We start from the raw sequence: 22,378 nt of genomic DNA, 5'->3' as shown, positions 1-22,378 counted from the left end.
ATTTCTAAGGAAGGGGTCAAAGCTGATTCCCAAAAATTGGCTGCTATGCAAGAATGGCCAACTCCTAAAAATCTCAAAGCTTTAAGAGGTTTTTTAGGATTAACAGGATACTACAGGAAATTTATCAAAGGATATGGAGCAATCGCGGCCCCTCTTACCTGTCTTCTCAGAAAAAATGCTTTTTCTTGGAATGATAAGGCACAAGTAGCATTTGAGGAATTAAAAGAGGCTATGGTAAGTCCCCCTGTGCTCAGATTACCTAATTTTACTAAAACGTTTGTGGTGGAATGCGATGCTTCAGGAGAAGCTTTGGGAGCAGTGCTGATGCAAGAAGGGCAGCCCCTAGCCTATTTTAGTCAGGCTTTAAAAGGGAGGAATCTGACTTTATCCACCTATGAGAAGGAATTACTAGCCTTGGTGATGGCAGTGAGGAAATGGAGACACTACCTTTGGGACAGTCCTTCAAAATACGCACCGACCAGCAAGCACTCAAATATTTGCTGGAACAAAGGGTGGGAACTCCCTCACAACAGAAGTGGATCTCTAAACTGCTTGGTTATGACTTTACAATCGAGTATAAGACTGGAAAAAATAATGCAGTGGCTGATGCACTCTCCAGGGTACATTACCCCGAGAGTACAAACCCAAACAGTACCCAAACACCATCCATAAACACAGACCAACCAGAAATTACCAACTCCAACCCATCTACCAAAAATCTCAGCACAAACCCATCCTCCACAGCAATATCCAACCAGAAATCAAAACAATACCAAATCCAAATCCAAGCAATCAGCATAGTCCAAGCACAATGGATGCAAGAGTTAAAGAAAGCTTACCAACAGGACCCCATGTTGCAGTAGCTGATTAGCCACTACCATCATGGAGACATGGACCAATCTCGTTACCAACTCCGGAATGAGCTACTCTTTTACAAGGGTAGGCTACATCTTGGGTCATTGGTGCCCTTCCAGCAGCAGATCTTGCATCAATTCCACAGCAGTCAATTAGGAGGCCACACGGGAGTACAAAAAACACAAGCAAGAATAAAAAAGGAGTTTTACTGGCCTGGCCAAAGAAATGATGTTCGGACATACATCAAAGAGTGTGATGTATGCCAAAGAAGTAAAGTGGAAGCCCTCCTTCCATCAGGATTGCTCTAGCCTTTGCCCATTCTTGCCAAGAACTAGGAAGACATCAGCATGGACTTTATTGAAGGATTACCTCCTTCAGGAGGCAAGACAATAATTTTTGTGGTGGTGGACAGGTTAAGTAAATATTCTCACTTTATGCCTATTACTCATCCATACACAGCTTTAACCGTGGCTAGGGTGTTCATGGACAATGTTTTTAAATTACATGGTTTACCACTAACCATAGTAAGTGATCGAGATCCTGTGTTCACTAGCAATTTTTGGAAAGAAATGTTCAGGTTATCTGGAACAGATCTGTTACTCAGTACAGCTTATCATCCTCAAACGGATGGACAAACAGAATCCATGAACAAAGTGCTCGAGTGTTATCTCAGGTGCTTTTCAAGTGACAGACCAAAAGACTGGGTTAAGTGGTTACCTTTAGCTGAGTATTCTTACAATACCTCAATCCATACATCAACAAAGGTATCCCCTTTTGAAGCTATCTATGGTCAGCCTCCTCCTCGAATGCTACCATACGAGTCAGGAGCTACCAAAGTTTAAGTTGTAGATGAAGAGCTACGAAGCCGTGAGTTTATAGCCAAGCTCATCAAGGAAAACCTACAAGAAGCACAAGCGAAAATGAAACATTTTGCTGATAAGAAAAGAAGAACTCAAGAACTCGAGATTGGAGACCTTGTATACCTCAGGTTACGACCTTACAGACAAATGACCGTAGCAATGCGAAGAAATTTGAAGATTGCACCAAGGTATTTTGGACCCTTCAGAGTTAATCGCAAGGTGGGTAAAGTGGCTTACGAACTAGATCTTCCTCTCGAAGCTAGGATCTATCCCGTATTTCACATCTCATGTCTCAAGAAAAAGCTAGGAGAAGGAATTCTAGCTTACACTACTCTGCCAATTCTCACGCCCGAGGGATCTCTTGAACCAGAACCTAAGAAGGTACTTCAACGAAGGCTGAAGAGGAAAGGAAACACTGCCGGAGTTGAGGTCTTAGTGCAATGGAGTGGAACCAATGAGGGAGATGCGACTTGGGAAGATCTTGACATTCTAAGGCGTCGTTTTCCTAACCTTGAGGACAAGGTTTTCTAACAAGGGGAGTTTTGTTATGAGCTAGAATTCGAAGTCCAGATTATTTGATGCATTGTTTGGTTGTTTCAAACTATGTTGTTTTATTTTAAGTGTTGGAGTCCTTTATTTGATCGTATGTAATGGGCCACGTGGTCTCTTTGTTAGGTAGTTTATTTCTGTAATGGTATGAGTCAGTTGGGTTAGTTATGGGTCAGTTAAATTGTATGAGTTTGTTGGGTCAGTTATTTAACTTCATAGTTAATGGGCTATGCCCATGTTGTGTAATGGTCAGTTATCACCTGGCCTATTTATGTTTGCTATTATTCAATCAGAAGTAAGAAGCATTTTATTCAATTACAGAGTTTGAGAAGGAGGCCTGGTAACCTCGAATTACCATAAAAACAATTCTGTCCTTTTGAGTAAATAATTTTACAAATATAACAATACATAGGAAGAAACCCTAGAAAAATTGTGAAACTGATAATCTCTGGTAAGATCGGTGAGTTTTGAAGCTTGTTTTCTTCTATTTTCATGTTTCAGTTCAGTTTTTGTTTAATTTTGAGTTGTTTTTTAGTTTCTTGAGGTTTTGTTTCATATTTTAGTGTGATTTTGGTAGTTTGAACTCGAATCTCCCATCTTCGATGTCTTCCATCTTCGATTTCTCATCATCTTCGATGTCTCCTTTCTTCGATTTTACCACAAACCCATCCATCTTCGATTTCGACATGGAAATCAACTAGCAAAACTTCTGATCTCTGTTTTTCATACCCTAATCATCTTCGATTTCATCATAAAACCCTAACCATCTTTGATTTTGAGAAATAAATCAACTAAGAAACTAGGGTTTACAATATTTGAAGCCATAGGAGAGAATTATTGAAGACAAACCTGAACTGTGCACTCTTCTCTCGGCAACAAGATCATAATGTAAGAAATTTAGACAATTTCTTCTTATTGTTTTACATAGTGAATCCAATTAAATTTGCTCAAGTTTCTTCAATCAATCCATGATAAACCGTAGTTCTTCATCTTCTACGTAGACATTGCTTTCTAAATTGATAGTTTTGTTTTAATTGGTTTGAACCCTAAAATATGCTATGTTTTCCCATTGAATGATTGGTATTCTCAAATCTTATTAGCATTACAAGCTCTTATTCACATTGATAGAGTTTAATCAATCCATGATAAGTATTTGGAACTAGTTTGATAACTTTCACATCATAACTTTTTATTCTGCTGGAACTGTATTGAGTAAAAATCATGGAAGATTTTGCATTTCTTAGAACTATGTATTTTCTATGGAGCATTAGATGGTCTTCAATGATGAAATTCTTGCAAAGATGAAGAAGGGAGTCTGCATTGCTAATGTTGCAAGGGGTTGAGTTACTGATGAAGATTCTTTGGGTAGGGCACTTGATAGTGGAGTCATTATAGTTTTCTAAATCTGCTTTGGCAAAATTTAACATTGGAATTATTTTCATGCCATCTCTTGATAGTATTTGGTCATATGATGTGTGACAGGCTGCACTTGATGTGTTTACAGAGGAAATGGGTTTTGTTAGTTATGAACATGTTTGACTCTTTCAGGTTTTTCAATTGACATCTTTGATGGAGTGGTTGTTTTCACCAAGGAAACTCTCAAAAGCAAGAAAATGTTGAAAGAGACAGGGTAGAAGTGTTTAAACCACATCAATACATCATATACTTATCATTGTGAGCACATAATGTTTGGCAACATTTTTCTTTAATCATTTCAGAGTGTTTTGTTTCCTATCCAGCTAGTTTATGTTAGTATGAGTTGATAATCCTTTTGTTAATTTCTAATAACTTCTCCTTTGTTTCTATTTCTTGCAAGGTTTCTGATGTAGCTGCAAAAGACATACATTCACTGGTCATAGAAAGGTGAATGTGACATTTGATCTTGTGTACATAGGCGCATATATCTAATTTTGTTTAGTTCTTATGTTTATGCGTGGCAACATCATAACCTTCCACACAACTACCTGTTTTAAAGGTAGAACTAACATTATTTACAATTAGGACATACACAAGTTAGAGCTGTAACCATGTCAAAATCCTCGTGGCATGTTAAAACAATCTTGTAGATTTTCACCACAGAGTGTTTCTACATGAAACTAAAAGCTGTATAAGGAAAGAGCTCTCTCCACTTAGGCCTTATAAAATGTCTTTAATTGCAGTTTGTTTGCTTAGAAACCGAGAATATGTTTTGGTTTCTCCCTTTATCTACCAACAATTGCTTTTATTGTGTAGATATGGACATGATTTTGCATTAGAGAGCACTTGCAAGTACTTTAGGAAGGTCAAGAATGCTCAAGAAGCACATGAAGCAATTAGGCCCACCAACATAAGGAGGTTACCAAGTAATAAATAATAAGTAAACACCAATATAGCTACACTTCATCTAGTAAATCTTCCTTTTTTTAATTTATATTGTATCTTGGACTTCTTCATTTAACCATCTCTGATAGACTTACTGTTTGTTAAAATTGTTTTTGACTTTAATTTTTTTCCAGCAATGCTGACTGGAGTACTTGATGAAGATGTGTTTTATTGTATACCCTTATATGGGCTCGAACAATGGCATGCCAAATGCAGCCCACAGTGATTGATCAGGTGTGTTTTATTGTCATTTCATTTTTGGAATTTGATTAAATGATAAGTCCTTACTATTATAGGAGACTTGGCTTAGGACAAAGTGGAATGGAGGAACAAAATTTGTCTAGCCAACTCCAATCTCTAGGATAATGCTTTATTGTTGTTGTTAAACAAAGATATTTCTTATTGATAAAAACTGAAATAAAGTTTCTAAACCATAAATAATCATGCTACCAAAAGTAAATTTATTGATTTATGTAAATGCCTCTCGGTGCTTGTATTTTTTTTTTTTTTTGGAAGGTCTCGATGCTTGTATTTCGGGTTATACCATTCAATATCATCCATACATTTTGTTAATATGCTTTTCTTAATTCATGGAAATTCTATTGTGTACTTGATGTTGGCTGCAACTGCATGTGACCTACTACAGAAAATATGATGTATGGTATGGATAAACGAATCGACAGAAATACCAAACCAAAGAAATGCATACTTATAAAATACACTAAACCCAAATCCTGTTTTAGGTCCATAGTTGTATTACTATATTATAAACAGAGAATGTAACGAAAGTACCACAAATTTGTGAATTAAGTACAGAAATCTTGATCTTTACAATTATTGACCTTTTTAAGCATTTCTCAATCTTTAAATGATTTCTCTCAAGACCATGGAATGTGTAATGGTATGACATCTCTTCTACACATAATCTCACTTTATAGAAATGTACTTTGTAAAATTGTGAGTTCTTGATATTTATTCCAAATTTGAATCATAGATTTATATATGAGACCAGATTGATCTACCCAGGGATCTAGTTGGGCTAGTTTAATCACAAATGTGGGTTTCATGCTTTTAGTGGGAAGGGGTATTTGCACCACAAGGTTATCATTTGCATTTTAGACCTTAGTTTCTTTTGGTGTAAACCTTTTAATGATTTCAACGGCCTCTTAATTTTCAGGTAGGAAGTTGTAAGGAAAGCATGTAGGGTTTTATGAGGGATTGCCGCTTTATTTATTTTTTAGTTTTATTTTCTTTTCTGCCATTAGGTCTCATCGATTCCTTTTGTTTTGTTTGCTTTTGATTAATGAATTTTATATCAATCTAAAAGACATGTGATGGATTGTTGTTGGTTGTCTGTCTCTAGACCTCTAATCTTTCTTAGTGTAAACCTTTACTAAATTTGTTATCATATCTATTTTGCCCATTTGTCAGTGTTTTTCAATGTTTTTTTTTTTGTTATTCTTGATCTCAATCTCTTCCATTATTGGGGATGCTTATTGAAACCAACATATCTTATTATTGGGGATGCTTATTGGAACTTGTAATGTATATATGGTAATGTAGGGAAGAAGTGATGGGTAGGTTTTTTGTATTGGGGGTGGTGGTGATTCTATTTTATAATTTTGATGGTGAAGTATTTGATAATTTTGTAAGTTATGATTAATTGTAACTCCTTTTGTATATAAATGAATGTGATAGAGAACCTCAATGTTCTCTATTTATGTCTATTTTGACCGTGGTTAATAGTGGCGTAGAAAAAAAAATTTTAAAAAAAATTTCTTTTAAAAAGTTTAGATATCGGTTTATGATCACTTTTGACATCGGTTTGTAATCGATGTCTAAAGTCTCAGACATAGAACATAATTTTTATAGGCATCGGATTTTAAACCAATGTCTCGGGATATTCTTTGTACTAGTGCTACCAGATTTGGAACGGTTTTAAGCTCTTCCACATTCTTATATCTGGAACGGTTTTTAACCGTTCCAAATCCTGAAATATAGAACCGCTACCAGCTGTCTAAACCCATTAACGACGCCTAAATTAGAGACGGTCTGGAATCGTTTCATACAGAGTTAGGAACCGTTATAAACGGTTCCTACTTAATAAAATTGTAAATATTTTTAAACATAAACCAATTATTTTTTTGTTCACTAGATAAGAATTCTCATGTCGAAGCATCTATGACTAAAATTATTATATTTAAAATAAATCAATCCAAGGATGGCGCATGAAGTTCACCAATACAAATAGTTTGAGGACTCCAAGTAGTAAAATAACAACCATTGATGATTAACTAGTTATTTATTACTAGAAACTATTAACAATAATGCCCCCATCAACACATATAATTTGGCCGGTAATGTATGAAGCAGCAGGTAGGCAAAGGAATGCCACCATCGACGAAACTTCCTTAGGCTCTCCGACGCGACCAAGAGGAGTACGGACCGCATATTTTTCCATAAATTCTTTGTCTTGAAGAATCTGAATAGTTGTTTTTAAAAAGAAAATAAAAAAGGAATCAGAATATTAATCATAATTAATAAATTACTTCAAGTCAATCAATATGATCTAAAGACCATTTGTCCAATTTCGAATTTTTAGTAATCCCTGTTTCTGTTCTACTTAAAACAAGAGTCATGCTGGAGTAACATTTGGGGGGGGGGGGGGGTGCGGACATGGATGTGTGTTAAAACCATAGATGCTTATCATCAAGATACAAGTGAGATCTTGGTGAAAGCATCTATGGTTCTGTGCACACCAATGTCCCTCACAATGTTACGTGGGCATTATTCTTAAAACAATTCCAAAAGAAGCAAAATTATCATAAAAGTAAATGTAGGTTGTACCCCATCAACCATTGGTGTCTTTATAACTCCCGGTGCAATGCTGTTAGTCCGAATATTATCCTTCCCCCACTCACACGCCAAATTCTTCGTTATTTGATTTATTGCTCCTGATAATTCCAACATAAAATTTATAAACAAAAAAAAAAAAAATCATTTTAAACCTTTAGCATTGGAAACAGAAGTCTTATTTTTCATATAAAGTTCTATTTTTTCCTTCAAATTTATTTTACCTTTGGATGCTGCATAAGCACTTGTCATATGTGTACTGTTCACACCAGCAATAGAGGAGATGAATACAATGCTTCCTTCACCAGAGGCTTTTAAAAGAGGGTGTGCAAGTTGACACAAATGGAAAGCAGATTCAAAGTTTGTAGTCATCAATAATGAGAATTCTTCAGCAGTATAATCAACAATTGGTTTTGCTATAAATACTCCAGCATTGCTTACCTATTTCAATAAAATCAAACTGAACTGAGTCAATGCAAGATGGGAATTTAACATGTTCCCTCTATTTTAGGTCTCAAGGAAGGGAAACAAAAAAGGGATATTTACAAAAAGGAGATTAAATTTTGACGAATTTATGATTCCGTCTCACTGTTCATTTTAATTATCAAAACGTGAACGATAAGGAATTCGGAGGTTTTTGAAGTGACAATTTCTCAGGTTTAAAGTGACTAATTGGAATAGTATCTTTAAACCTGTGAAATAGGCACTTTAAAACTGCAGATTTCGTTACTGTTCTGAATTTTATTTTAACGAAAACATGATGATTCACATTTTGGTAATTAAAATGAACGGTTAGCCAGAATCGTAGATAACTTATTTTCAGCTCACAAAATGGCATTTCACCCAAGAAAAAAACCCAAGATTTGCTTTATTAGATATCAAATGAGAAGTATGATCAATTTTTGAACAAATTTATTAATATTCCTATCAAATAAGGCGATAATTCGTTGCTTGCCAAGCAACAAAATTGTCTCTTTGAAAGCAATGAAGTAACAAATTAATTTACTGCTTGTAGCAAACCAAGCAATGAATTCGTTACTTTGTTTATTTCAAAATATTGAATTTTTCATTTTAATAGAAAGCGACGAATTCACTACCTCATCTGTTTGCCACTTTGAAATATCTCAAACATATAGCAAATTCGCAACTTATAAATATTTCAAAAGCAAGGAATTTATTGCTTGTTTTTTTCTTTTTCTTTTTCTTTTTTTTTTAATGTTTTTTGTTTTTATTTTTCATAACAGGGTTCTGGACCAGTAGGCCCGACTGGCAAGGTCGAGCCAACTAGCTTCTTGTGCATGCATTACCCCAACAAATCAGACAAACCGTGTGCATTCTTAATAGTAAGCATGTCGTTGTGGCCTAAAAAAAAAAACATTTTTCAAGATATCGTCAATATTGATAGATTTTATGCTCACGGTGAATTTGCTCACAGCACCTCAGTTGTTTGACATGTGGTGCAACAAGGTAAAGTAAATGAGGGAAAAAAATTATCTTTCCTACCCACACATCATTTACTGAGAAATTTTAATTTTAAGATTTCAAATCTTGGAAAGAGTAATCGGGTCACATAAATTAGCACATTGACAATCTAACAGTACAACTTTCAAGGTTTCATAAAAATCTCATGTCGAAAAAAAATCAAGCTTTATCACATTGAGCCCCCAAATTTAAATTTTAAAATTAAAATAATGGTGAAAAATTAGTTTTTTTTTTTTTTTTTTTTTTTTTTTTTTTTTTTTTTTTTTCTTAAATTTGGTTTAGAGTTGTGTTACAAGCACCCCAACACTACCAAGGGTGGCTCATACCATAGTCAATTTTTTTTGTCTATCTGGATTAAAAGTTTTGGAATAGACTAATTTTTTACGAGAATAATCTCTATAGTGAAGAGATCATCCTCGCCAAAAATTAGCCATTCGGAAACTTCTAACCCCATCAAAAGTGATTTACAAAACAAAAAAAAATGGATAATTTATGATTCTTCAACTCGTTTTAGTGGGGTTAGAAGTTTCAGAGTTGACTGATTTTTTGTGAGTATAATTTCCTCACAATAGAAATCATTCTCACAAAAAATCAGCTCATTACAAAACTTTTAACCCATACGAGACAAAAAAAAATGACTATAGTATGGGGTGCCCTTGGTAATAATTGGGGTGCCTTTAACACTATCCTCTGTTTCAAATTTCCTAGAATTTGTTCTCTACAATCCCATGACATCCACCATAACATGAGATGCTATTTTTGAATTGCATAAGGTGGAGTCATTTGTCTCTCACAATGCTCACAAATTCTACAGTGCTTGCCATGTCAAACATACAAGGGTAGTTTTGTAACTAAAAAGGGTATTTTTATAAATTAGAAATACTATTCAATACACGTGGATGCAGATGATTGGTGGATTCCAAATTTTTGTGAGCAAAATTTTTTATCCAAAATTTTCATTTTTCCATTTCGAGTAAAAGAGAAATTTTCTCCTTTTTCTTATTTGAGTGCTAATAATATGATAGACTTCTGGTAGACGGACTTGATGCACGCTGACGTGGAAGCATATAACTTAATAAAAAAGATTAAAAAAAAAAAAAAACTTTCCGATCTTATCACCTTTGAACATTTAAAATCATGATTTGATGAAAATGGGATTGTAGGGGATAAAATTATATAAATTTTAGAATAAAAAAAAATTATTATTTTTCATCATTGAATTTTACTTTTAAATGTAGATGCTCCGTAGTCATCCATTTTAAATACCATGGACGAAACTCAAAAAATAATTATTTTTAATTTTATTTATTTTTTAATATAAATATTTTCTTGAAATCTAGATATTTGTATTGTTAGATTTTCAATATGATCCTAATAATCTTTTGTAAGATTTGAAACCTAAAAATAATAAATATGTCGGTAGAGAACGGACAAGAGAGAAAAACTTTTTTTTTATTTTTTAATGAATTATGTACTAGCACATTAGCGTGCGTCAAGTCCGTCGTATTGTGATATTGTCACGGGTCTTCTTATTTTTGTCTTTTTAAGTTAACCATATGTCAACAGGCTGTGTTGCCGTGAGCAAAATGAGTTGTGCTGGCGTAACATTGAAATTGACATCGTCTGGGACATTGGTGTGCACGTAACCATAGATGCATTCCAATCGAATCTCAATGAAAAGCATCTATCATTGTATAGGCACATCAACAACGTCAGTAAGGTCTGAAACGATGTCACTTTCAATGTTACTTCACCATTTCCGAGAAAAAAATACTCAGCCATATTGGTTTCTTAGTCCAAGTTTCTTAGAGATTGACTCAAGGGAATCCCTAAGAGAAAAGAAATCTCCCAAAGAATATTTTCTTAGGGATCTCAACCCCGGAAGATTTCCATACAGATCCCAAAGAAAACTGAACTAATCACAAGGAAATTTGTGCTGATCATCCCATCTCAGCCGTATGTTTTGCCAAATCGTTATAGAAGAAAAAAAGTGAAGATGATCGTATACTACAGTTGCAGAACTAAATATGAACATAGGAAAGAATCTCACAAAGATGTTGAGCTTCCCTTTGAAGATTTTTGAGACATCCTCCATGAGTTTCTCTCGTTGGGCTCTCACTGTCACATCACAGACCGATCCAGTGACTCGGAAGCCTAACTCAGTCCACTCACGTATGACCTGGTTGACTTCAGCTTCTTTGCGGGAACATGTGTGCACAGACGCTCCCAAACCAGCGAGCTCCTCCACGATTGCATGGCTGAACAAAAAACAACAATCTATGAGTGAGAGAGAGAGAGAGAGAGAGAGAGAGAGAATCTATGAGAGAGAGAGAGAAAGAGAGACCCAATTCCTTTGGTTCCACCAGTTACGAGAGCAGTCATTCCTTCGAGAGACCATCTCCTCTTCTCTGCTGCTGCTGCTTCCATAATTTCTTATTTTTTTCTATAATAAGGCACTGCTGTTATTCTGTCTATATATACTAAAGCTGAAGCCATATGGGGGCGTTGCTCTCATTTATTTACTGTGAAACTTTGATACATGAACCTACAAAAGTTCGATACATATCTCCCCAAATAATGGCACGCGTTAACCCCTTTTTTTTGCTGACTAACCCATGGAACTCTATTTGCCAATGGTGTCAATTGTGAGACATTTCCTCGTGAAATATTCTCTAATCCAATGGCTATGAATTACCAATCATAATGACTTCTTGACTTTCATGTGGGGTCTGCAAAGTTCGATATATATGTACAGGACAGCATTTGGAGGTCTTAAAGAGAGTCAAAAAAAAAAATTTCAATGTATGAATTAGAAATTTTAGAATTTACTGATTTTTTGTGAGGATGATCTTTATGATGAGGAAATCATTCCCATTAAAACATGTTTGAAATTTATAATTCCATCAAAAGTAATTTACAAAAATATGATGATTCATGATTCTTTAACTCGTAAACTAGGATTAGAAGTTTTGAAATGTGCTTGGTGAGGATGTCTTCACATAGATGGCATCTTTAGGAAGGATTCAAACAGTGAACTTTTTGATGCGGCGTGGTCTGTACGGTACGAATTGTTGTGTGCTTTGCATGGATAATGGAGAATCATCGGATCATCTTTTCCTTCATTGTAAGTTTGCACATGGTATTTGGACTCACTTCTTTAAGTTTTATAGAGTACTAACTTGCCTACCTAGAACGGTAAAGAATCTATTCACTTGTTGGTCGACAATTGATTTCTCATTTGATGGTTCGATAAGGTTGTTGTGGAGTATTACACCATTCGCAATTTGTTGCGAGTTGTGGCTTAAGAGAAATAGGCGTATTTTTTAAGAGAAACAGAAAGATTGTACAGATATGATTATATCTATTTTGGATCTTATTTTTTATTGGTCCAAAGCCTATAACAAGTTTAAAGGTATTTTCTTCGAGAATTTTCTTTATAATTGAGATGGGATTCGGTGTATTCCATGTGAATAGCATCTTATTTGTAAGATTTTGCTAGGCTAGTCACCTCAATTGGCCTAGTATTTTTTTTAATGAAATGTTATTTATCAACAAAAAAAAAAGATGATCTCTTCACCATAGAGAGATCATCCTTACAAAAAATCAATCCATTATAAAATTTCCAACGCCAATTTAAAAAAAATATTTTACGCAATATTTCACTCTCTCCCAAGGTTTGTTAATTCAAATATACAAATTATAATGTTAAAAAATTTTAAATTAAATAGAAATAAGTTAATATTATAATTCAAATTTTAAATATAAAAAATAATAAATTGATTAGGTAAACCAATGCAAAATGTGAGAAAAGTGATACATTTGACATCAAACTTCGTCAAATTTGACTAAATCCGTACGACTAGCTGATTTTGTAAAAGTTCTTGGTTCAGACTTATTACCAACGAATGTGGGTAACATAGATCTATTTTGACTACGACTTCGAGAATGGAGTATTTGTCCACTTATTGTGATTAGTTTGGTTTCTCTTTATCCTAATTAATTTTTATGACTTATTTAGTTATTTAAATAATATTTTTGGGGTGATTTCAACAACTCTCCCTGGTCATATTCGGCGGGTTTTGTCTTTACAGAAAATTTTGTGTAAGCTGTTGGAATTGATCATTCAAACCAAAGTCAGTCAATGGGCATTTCGAAAAAATATAATTTTTTTAAGGGCATTTTTTTTTTGTTAAATTATATTTTCAAAGTGTATTTATTACAGTTTAACATTGTTATTGCGTGCAACGTGCGCACATGCGTAGACTAAGGTATTCTGACGGATTAATCCAAAAATAATGGATTATAATTTCACGGTACCTCGAGTCTTTATGTGGACGCGAGACTCATTCTTTTTCTCATTCACATTCAAACAAATGAGAGAGTGAGATCATTTGTAATTATTCAATATGAGACTAATGTTTAGAGGAATTGTCTTTACAACTCTCATAAAAAAAGAAAACAAAGAAAATTTTTTATTATCAATTTGCATACTTTTAAAAAAAATTTATCAAGTTTGTGTTTCTCTAAATAAAGAAAATCTCTACACAACTAAAAACTCAAGAGGTCTTGAGTTCAAGTCTTATCTCAAACAAAATGATAAAAATTATGAATTCTTACAGTAATCCCACACGGAATCATAGTTGGAAGAAAAAATAAACGGCGTTCGTATAAGGTGCAATAGCAAATGTCTTTTGGACTTAATTGACACTTAATATAGATAGACAGAAACTTACAGGGTTTCCATTATAATGTAATCTCATATCCTATATCCAAGATTATATAGAACTACAGGGTTATAAAAGACAAAATTTAAGAACTTTGAAAAAAATTCAAAAAAAATTAATTTTCACCATTGAATTTCAACTTTAAATTTGGGAGTTCGTTAACCATTCACTTTCAACACTAACAATCAAGCTTAAAAAGGTTTTTTACTTTTGAATTTTTTTTCTTTTTAATATGAATTTTTAGTGAAATATAAAAGATTGTGGTGTTGGATTGATAATTTGATAATCCATGTGGATCCAAAGTCCCTTGCTAAGATTTAAAATCTTAGTAAGTTTGGTCATTCTAATTTAACTCATAAAGTAAGGTAATAAATTTGATAAAATAAGAGAGTTTTTTAACCAAAATTGCAATAGATGGGTCTGCCCAGTAAATTTCTCTTTATTTTTTATTTTTTGTTATACCCATAACTCAGTGAAAAGGGATTCTCTCCCTTTTATAGTGGAAATTATTTCCGGGCACACCAGCACACCCTGTTGGTGCGGTGGTGCTTTGCATATTTTTTATTTTATTTTATTTTTCTATCATAAAAAGGCCCCAAAAAATAGTGGCTCCATAGTAGTGACTGACCATTAAATAATCTTCCATGAAAGACCCCCATCTCCATATTGAATTGATGACGTCACATTTATTTGAAGAGTCTGCCTAAAGACTGATTTTTGAAAATAAGAAAAAGAAATTTCATTTGATACAAACATTTAATTAGAGGAAAGAAGAATTGTGATAATCTGACTATCCCACATGTAAACGCCCCGTTTTGCCTAAATTGAGTCCAAAAGTATCAAAAACCTTTCGAGAAAGAATTTGACTCGAATCAATTTTCAAATAATTGTATTTTTGTGATTTTGGTCATGCGTGGAGGTAACCAACGGTCAATCTTAATTCTTAGCCTAGTTAAAGATTACCAATGGCCAAAATGAACTTTTGCACATTATAAAGGTAACCAACGACCTGAACGAAAATTTGCATTGGTCATTAGTCACCTATGGCCAGTTCTATTGGGTAGTTTTAAGCCTTATGTGCATTCGAATTAGTTAGGGTTAATTACCCTTTTAGCTTCATTCTGATTATTTTTTCCTCAAGAAAACTTTGTTATTTTACCTTTTTATCCTTATTTTATTTCCCTAAATAATGCTTTTCCCTTTTTTTATAGTAATTTACTAAATCCTATATATAATTAGGACTCTAATCTTGATTGATCCCCACTTGAGGTCAATTATCCCATTAACCTTGATTTGTTGAGACACATTAGAGGCAAATTTTCCTTATACCCTTTCTACATTCTTCACCATTCAAAGAGCTTATGTGGCATTCAATGTAATATGACTGATGTTCAAATCTTTTAACTAATATGTCCAAAGAGATTTCTTTAGAATTTGTGCCTAATGACCAACCTATCCCTAATTTGTTAGAGATTCTATCAAAGGAAAATGATTAAAGAAAAAGAATCGTTTTAAACCTCCTCCAAACAACTCATTTTGAAGTAATCGATAATCGGGTCCTTCTTAACCCATGAGAATGGACCTGCAGCTATTAGCCAACACTTTTCAACTATATATATATTCAACACCCAACCATTTACCCAACCATTTGCCCAACAATTTTTGTCCTACATGGGTTAGAAGTTTTGGAATGGGCTAATTTTTGGTGAGGATGATCTTTACGGTTAGAAGATCATCCTTACCAAAAATCAGCTTATTCCAAAACTTCTAACCCCATGTTTACAAGTTGAAAAATTGTGGACCGTCCATTTTTTGTAAAGTCTTTATGATGGGGTTAAAAGTTTTGGAATGGGTTGATTTTTTGTGAGGATGATCTCCTCACCATAGAGATCATCCTCACAAAAAATCTACCTATTCTAAAACTTGTAATCCATGTAGGACAAAATATGTTGGGCAAATTGTTGGGTAAATGGTTGGGTGCCAAACGGGACCTTATATATATGTTGATCCCAAAGCTAAAATCCTATAAAGAACATCTCCTTCAATGAGATGATCCCTATAATTCGAGCCGATAGCAAATCCCTTCTTAAGGTACAAATCGTTAATCATGCGACGCTTTTCCTTTTATTTTATTTATTTCATTTTATCAAAAAATGACCAAGTTACTTTTGAGGTTATCACTAATTGGTAAAGAGAAATGAATGCTTAACACCTTTTATTTTTTCTAATCGAATCGTTTACCTAGATCTTAGGTGGATCGGTGTTTTATCCGTAAGAAAGTCACTAAATGCCAAAACAATACTTTTTTTCAAAATATACTCCAGGTGATCATTCACACCTTTTTACAAAAAGGAATTGTGGCAACTCCAAATCTTAGTAGAGGTGATATTTGAAAATCGAAAATCACGCATCTACAAGAACTATCTAATGATATCTAATATAACCCGTCCAGCACCATGACAAATAACATCCATACCGGAATAAATAGATAAGCCAACATCTCTAAACAAAAATCCAAAACCGTAAACATCAAGTTTAGAAATAGAAATCAAGTTCCATCTAAATGACGGTACATAAAAAACATCATCTAAAATCAAATTAAAACCAAGGAACAACTTATCCTCGTGTCTAAGATTTCTCCAACTGTTGAACCCCTGAAAAGATTGAATGATGTGCACAGATACACTTAAGTCAATCCACCAAGAATTTGCTAGAACATCTATCGAATTTGATTCAAAACATACTAAACTGATATTAATTCCTTTAGTCTTCTTTATCCATTCATTATATTTGTAACAATCCCTCTTGATATGGCCTTATTTTTTGCAAAATCAATAATCAAAATCCTCAGTTTTTCCAAACATTTTTCCTGATACTTTCTCAAACTTTCTTTTACTTCCTGAACTCTAATCATTCTTTCCTCTTTTCTTGAAACTTTTTTTCTTGAAAGACCTTTTATTTCTTGAAAATATAGCTAAATAAGTTGACTATGCTCTAAATCCCTTAAGACACTCACTTCTATCACATACAAAGTGGTCAACTGATGGAGATCGCACTTGGTCTCATATGTACTATAGTTCACTCTAAATGTCTCAAAAGACTTAGGTAGCACCATAACTATCATATGCATTAGCATAGCATCATTAAAATTAATACCAGACTCTCGAAGGCTAATTGCCAGATGTTACATCCTCAAGATGTGCTCCTTAACATTTTTAGAATCATCATATTTTCAGGCCATCAACCTGATAAAATAATTGTATTAAAGGGACATCTGGTTGACAACAAATTATTTCTCAATAACAATCAATAGCTCTCGAGTTGTCTTGGTGACTTCGATGCCCCCATGTAGAGGTTCTAAAATGGATGCATGTATAATCATCATGGACATCCTATTGGCCTTTTCTCACTTTGCATAATGAGCCTTTACTAATTCTAGAAAAGTTGGAGTTGGAACCTCAATCATGTCCTCGGTGAGTGCAAAGTCATAGTACATGCATCCCAGAGTGATATCAACACTAATGCACTACTGCGAATAGTTAGAGCCAGTCAAAGGTTCTATCGCAGCTAGATGCCTTGAACAATAAATTCGTCCATAGTTGTGTTGACAAAAAAAATCAATTACTTAACTTTACGGGATATAAACTTTAGACTTTAATCCATACCTGGGGTTTAGGTTGGATTTATTAAGGTGTTTTACTATATGAACAAACTTTCCACCTTGTGGGAACAAGTAAATTTGTATTAACTAATCTCACCTTTAGGCAGAAGTGTTGTCAAGCAATTTTGCCTCCCAGGGTCGCATTGAAACAAGCTTAGACCTAGTCATTTATGTATTAGTTTGATTTTGGACAATTCAACTACCTTTGAGCAAGATGGTTATCCTCCTCATCTCCCTATCACATTTATGACTATTCTATCTATCCAAACTTACACCAAAATCCTAAGTCACCATTAGGTAGAAATTAGATATTTCGTGCAAGTAGGTACTACTTGTGGCCTTAATGAGATTGAGTCCAATATTCAAGGATACCACCACCTCTGTAGGTTGGTCACTTTTAGGTAGAGCACGATTCTATTTTAGTCGTAGTCCCTCAAACGATCACCTTACCGATCTATCTAAAACCCCATAGAATGGACCTGCAACCCGTCAAACGTTCTAAACTTAATTATGTTTGTTATTAATTTCTTTATGCACATTAAGAATCCAATAGAGTTAAGCTTCAAATTTTATATTTAATGAAACTAGGAACTTCAAAAAATGATTTGAATAATTTTGTGATCCAATATCAATTTAAATTTAACAAATCTTGAAGAATTCAATAATGTCTCATAAAATTCTAATGTGCAGATAGTCATGGAATATTCTCCATATTTGTTCTATAGTGGATAATCAATTCTATGCATGTATTCAAATAAGTTCTTATCAAACAATTAATCAATTGTTCATGGATTACTTACAATAAATAAACTTGAGTTCAAAAGGAGGGCCAAATCAACCCAATCGAGTCAACTCAGTCAACACTTGGGTCTAGATGGGTCCGGCTTCAAAAGGAAACTAAGGGTCTGTTCTTTACAGAAGCTAGCTTCAGCTCCAGAAGCTGGCTTCTAGAAGAAGCAGAAGCCCAGAGTCTGAAAAGCCATATCCAGCAGAAGCTTGTTCGTTACATAAGCACAGAAGCCAAAAAAGCATGTTCGTTTGATAGCTTTTTATTACTGGATTCTGATAAAATGACCAAAATACCCTTAATGTTGATAATGCACCCAGAATGCATAAAAAATTATCAGAATACTTTAATAAATATATAATTACACTAAATACATATATAAATATAATAAATTTATATTAAAAAATTATAAAAATAATTATTTTTAATTAAAATAAATTTATAAAATTTATAATTCTATCGAAATTTCGGCAGCATCTCCTCTTAAAAATGGACATATGAAATTTTCCTAATAAAAAAAAACCTGCATAATGCACTGCATAATACATAATATATCATCCACGCAATATCTAATACACATGAACATTAAAAAAAATACATAATACGTACATCAATATGTTTTAAGTCATTATAGTTCATTATTGTTTTAAGAGAAATGTTACTATTAACATTATAATAAAAAATGACCAGAATGTCTTAATATATATATATATATATAGATATATATATATATATATATATATATATTATTTTACTTTAACAAAATTTATAATTTTTATAATTCTATCGAAATTTTGGCAGCATCTCCTCTTAAAAATGGACATATGAGATTTTCCTGAAAAAAGAAAATACCTGCATAATACATAATCCAATATCCACATAACATCCCATACACATTAGCATTCCATACACAATCCAACTTCCACATAACATCCCATACACAATCCAACCTCCACATAACATCATATACACATTCCAATATCCACATAACATCCCATACACAAATCACATTTTATCAAATAAAAAGTACTACAATATCATAGAAAAAGAGAAATGTAATTTTCATTAAGAACAAATCTAAAATAAATCAAAGTTCTTAAGTTCTATTATAAACAGCATATAATGCATTAGTTATTCCAGTCCTTGTCCTCTCCATGGTAACACGAGATCGACGATCTACAGGCTCACCATTATTATCATGTTCAGGTGTACCCCCTTCATCTTCCACAATTTGTTTTCTTCGAAACGTAAGAATTCTTCATCTGCAATTGCATGCTTCCTTATGAAGTTATGGAGTGTCATGCAAGCCAATGTAATATCTCGTTGTGTTTCGAATTTGTAACGTGGCATTTGCTTCAAAATTGACCATTTTGCCTTTAAAACTCCAAAACATCGTTCTATGACATTCCTAAGTGAAGAATGCATATAATTAAAGAATTCTTTATCTGTTCTTGACCTCGACTCTCTTCTAAAATCTTGTAAATGATATGTTACACCCCGATAAGGTGAAAGGTAACCTTCCATCAATGGATATCCAGAGTCGACCAAATAATATTTGCCTTGAAAAAAGAAAATAACATATTAAGAACGAAGATGTGAAAATTGCATTTTAATATTGTATTTTATCTTAACTTTAAAATAACTAACCTGAAGGAGGATGTGGAAATTGTAATGATGACTTCGTAATAGTGTCGAGGAACACGCGAGAATCATTAGCTGATCCCTCCCATCCAGCTACGACATGTGTAAATGTCATATCAAAAGCACAAGTAGCCATAACATTTTGTGTTATGCCTTTGTGTCCTCGAAATCTATTCTGATGCACGAACGGGATATGTGCACTAATGTGTGTCCCATCAATCGCCCCAACACAGTCCTTATATTTACATATTTCAAATATAAATAACGATATTTGACGTTATTAAAAATAATGGTAAATAAAAGAAAATTATTAAAAAAATACCTTGAAATATGGCCAATATCTTTCATTGGTTCGTATATGCATCGAGACTTCGTTGAGATTAGGAGGAACGATCAAAAGCTTTGAAATTTCAATTAAGCCTCGTAGAACTATGTGAAAATATTTGTTAATTGTATCTAATGAATGTCTAAAACTGGCCCTCAGTACCCTATGCCTTTCATTGTGACCCACGGTATAAACAAACATTGCAACTTGTTCTTTGACCGAGATCTTCTTTTCGTCTTTTAACAGACTCCTTCCTTTTAATATATCACACAAATTTAGGAAAACATGTCGTTCCATCCTAAATAAATCATTGCATGTGTTACTCTCTTCATCAATGATATGACGCACATAATCTGCTCCAGTATAAACAGAACTCCTATGTGGTTCTCTATGGATAAAGGTGTCAGCGTATTGTTGTATTGCAACAATAGCACCTGTTACCAAAATATCTAACGATAGATCATCATCTATGGTATTCACGTCATGAATTTCATCATTACTGGACATATCATCGTGCGTGGAAGTATCATCGTCGGAATCCATAAGTCTGTATAAATACATAATTACAAATTATATAAATTCAAGCCATAACACTCAAATAACATAGATAACACAATAAACATGTTTAACATTCACTACATAATAGGCATACCACCCAATCCACATAAAACATAAAAAAATAAACAGACATTGTCAATAGCATACCACCATAGGGGTGGGATATAGTCATAACCATCAATGAAAGATGGCAATAAACATACATATCAAAAAGTATACAAATACTACTTCGAACGATTAATTCGAGCATCCTCCATCTCACCATCCAACCACCCAATACGGAGTTCATCGGTTCGCAAAATGCACCAAATTTGCCTATACTCCTTCTTCATACTAAATAATTTTAGTGCAAACCGATAACGATCACTATTAGGAATGATTTCTGTTGTTGCATCTAACAGATCAATACACTCCTTAATGCTACCAGGTTGTGTAGGTGGTGGTGGAGGTGGTGCACTACTCCCGCTCGTCCTCGACGAAACTGCTTCAATCAAACGATCAATCTGTTGTCCCAACATAGTTGCATTCGTCATTTTTTGTCGTTTGGAATGGGATTGAAAATCTCCAGATTTCTTGTGTGATGGTGCAGTAAATGTAGGGATATCATCACCATCAACATCAATATTAGGAGAACTATCAACAGGTGGCTGAGGACCTAATGGTTGAGACTCTGGTGGTTGCGTTTCTTGAACAGATGCAAGATCATCATCATCACCATCATTGTCATCATTATCATCTTGAAGCTCATACTCTCCAACTCTAGATGACCCAGCAGATGGACGTACACCAGGATTAGAAGAGCTTACGACATACTCTCCAGTAGCATAGGTCCCTCCAAATAGTATGTCCAACTCTTCAACATGTTCTAGTCCCTCATAACGCCATTGTGCATCAATTTTATTTTTCTACAAAATAAATAAATTTCTTTAATAGGTTTGAATAGGTAAACGTGACATTTCTATTTGGTAATTTAATCGGAAATTACCTCCAACCAAGAGTTCCACCAATCATCGCTTGCTAAGACCTTATTGTTAGCAACATCGTAGCCCACACCACTACATGCTTTTAGCTTAATCCATCTAGCCCACATAGCTTTACTTTTATCCCAGTGATTCTTATGTTGCTTCTTAGTGTAATTGAGCCCCGTCGTTGTCTGGAATTGTTTCATTAGAGATGAATATCTCGATACATTCAATGAAGTACCGGGTCTTTTTCCCTTCTTAACTAATTCCACGCAGATATCAACCCAAATCTTATGAAGATAGGGTGTCCATCTTGCAGAATCAATTTTTGACTCTGTTTCTTTTGGTTCTATTACTTTTTGTCTCGGCATCTGACAATTTAAATATTCATTTAAAAAATAATAGATAAGGAATAATCAATAAATCGGAACAAGTCAAAAATTTATCTTTAAAAATGTCAAGAAATCTAATCCATCAATTCATAAAGCAAATAACTATATAAATTTGCATTTATCTATATAAATTCCGCATTTGAGGTGAGTTTAAACAAAAAATTGCATTATTCATAAATAAGTTTTTTAACCAAATTGTCTAAAAAATGAACAATTCTACATTTTTCATACAAAAACTGTTGTTTTCCTTTCTTCTACCTTTTTATCATTCTTACCCTTCACATTTATCAATACCCAACTCTTTTATATAATAAAGATAGGAGGTGTACAAATGTAATTTGAATATAAGTTAAAAGAAGGGTTATTAG

At 33.7% G+C, this 22,378-nt stretch overlaps 2 protein-coding genes and 1 long non-coding RNA gene across 6 annotated transcripts; 1 reads left to right on the top strand and 2 right to left on the bottom strand.

Annotated features, from left to right (window-relative positions):
* The first annotated feature begins 2,668 nt into the window (after positions 1 to 2,668).
* On the top strand, positions 2,669 to 6,291 carry LOC147411153 (uncharacterized). 4 transcript variants are annotated; one of them, XR_015179112.1, is made up of 5 exons: positions 2,669 to 2,715; positions 3,813 to 3,938; positions 4,081 to 4,127; positions 4,497 to 4,606; positions 4,760 to 6,291. It is a non-coding gene; the product is annotated as an uncharacterized LOC147411153 (long non-coding RNA). The 4 variants fall into 4 exon arrangements; XR_015179111.1 differs by having other exon boundaries at positions 2,669 to 2,724; XR_015179113.1 differs by lacking the exon at positions 2,669 to 2,715 and adding an exon at positions 2,976 to 3,152.
* Positions 6,292 to 6,807: 516 nt separating this feature from the next.
* On the bottom strand, positions 6,808 to 11,461 carry LOC147411152 (tropinone reductase homolog At2g29290-like). The gene is made up of 5 exons (XM_086445129.1): positions 11,305 to 11,461; positions 11,011 to 11,218; positions 7,703 to 7,919; positions 7,473 to 7,579; positions 6,808 to 7,107 (listed from the first exon to the last, which is right to left on the bottom strand). Exons 1-5 carry the CDS (start codon positions 11,385 to 11,387, stop codon positions 6,934 to 6,936), a joined length of 789 nt encoding a protein of 262 aa, XP_086301255.1. The 5' UTR covers positions 11,388 to 11,461; the 3' UTR covers positions 6,808 to 6,933.
* Positions 11,462 to 20,754: 9,293 nt separating this feature from the next.
* On the bottom strand, positions 20,755 to 21,832 carry LOC147411151 (L10-interacting MYB domain-containing protein-like). Its single transcript, XM_086445106.1, has 2 exons — positions 21,642 to 21,832; positions 20,755 to 21,561 (listed from the first exon to the last, which is right to left on the bottom strand). The coding sequence occupies exons 1-2, from the start codon at positions 21,822 to 21,824 to the stop codon at positions 20,881 to 20,883; spliced, it is 864 nt and encodes a 287-aa protein (XP_086301232.1). The 5' UTR covers positions 21,825 to 21,832; the 3' UTR covers positions 20,755 to 20,880.
* Between the last annotated feature and the right edge of the window lie 546 nt (positions 21,833 to 22,378).

Source organism: Akebia trifoliata, chromosome 1 (assembly GCF_017979445.1).
Source record: "Akebia trifoliata isolate Shusen 1 chromosome 1, ASM1797944v1, whole genome shotgun sequence".
In the NCBI taxonomy this organism is placed as follows: domain Eukaryota; kingdom Viridiplantae; phylum Streptophyta; class Magnoliopsida; order Ranunculales; family Lardizabalaceae; genus Akebia; species Akebia trifoliata.
Note: the sequence above shows the minus strand (reverse complement) of the source record. Positions and strands in the feature narration are given on the sequence as shown.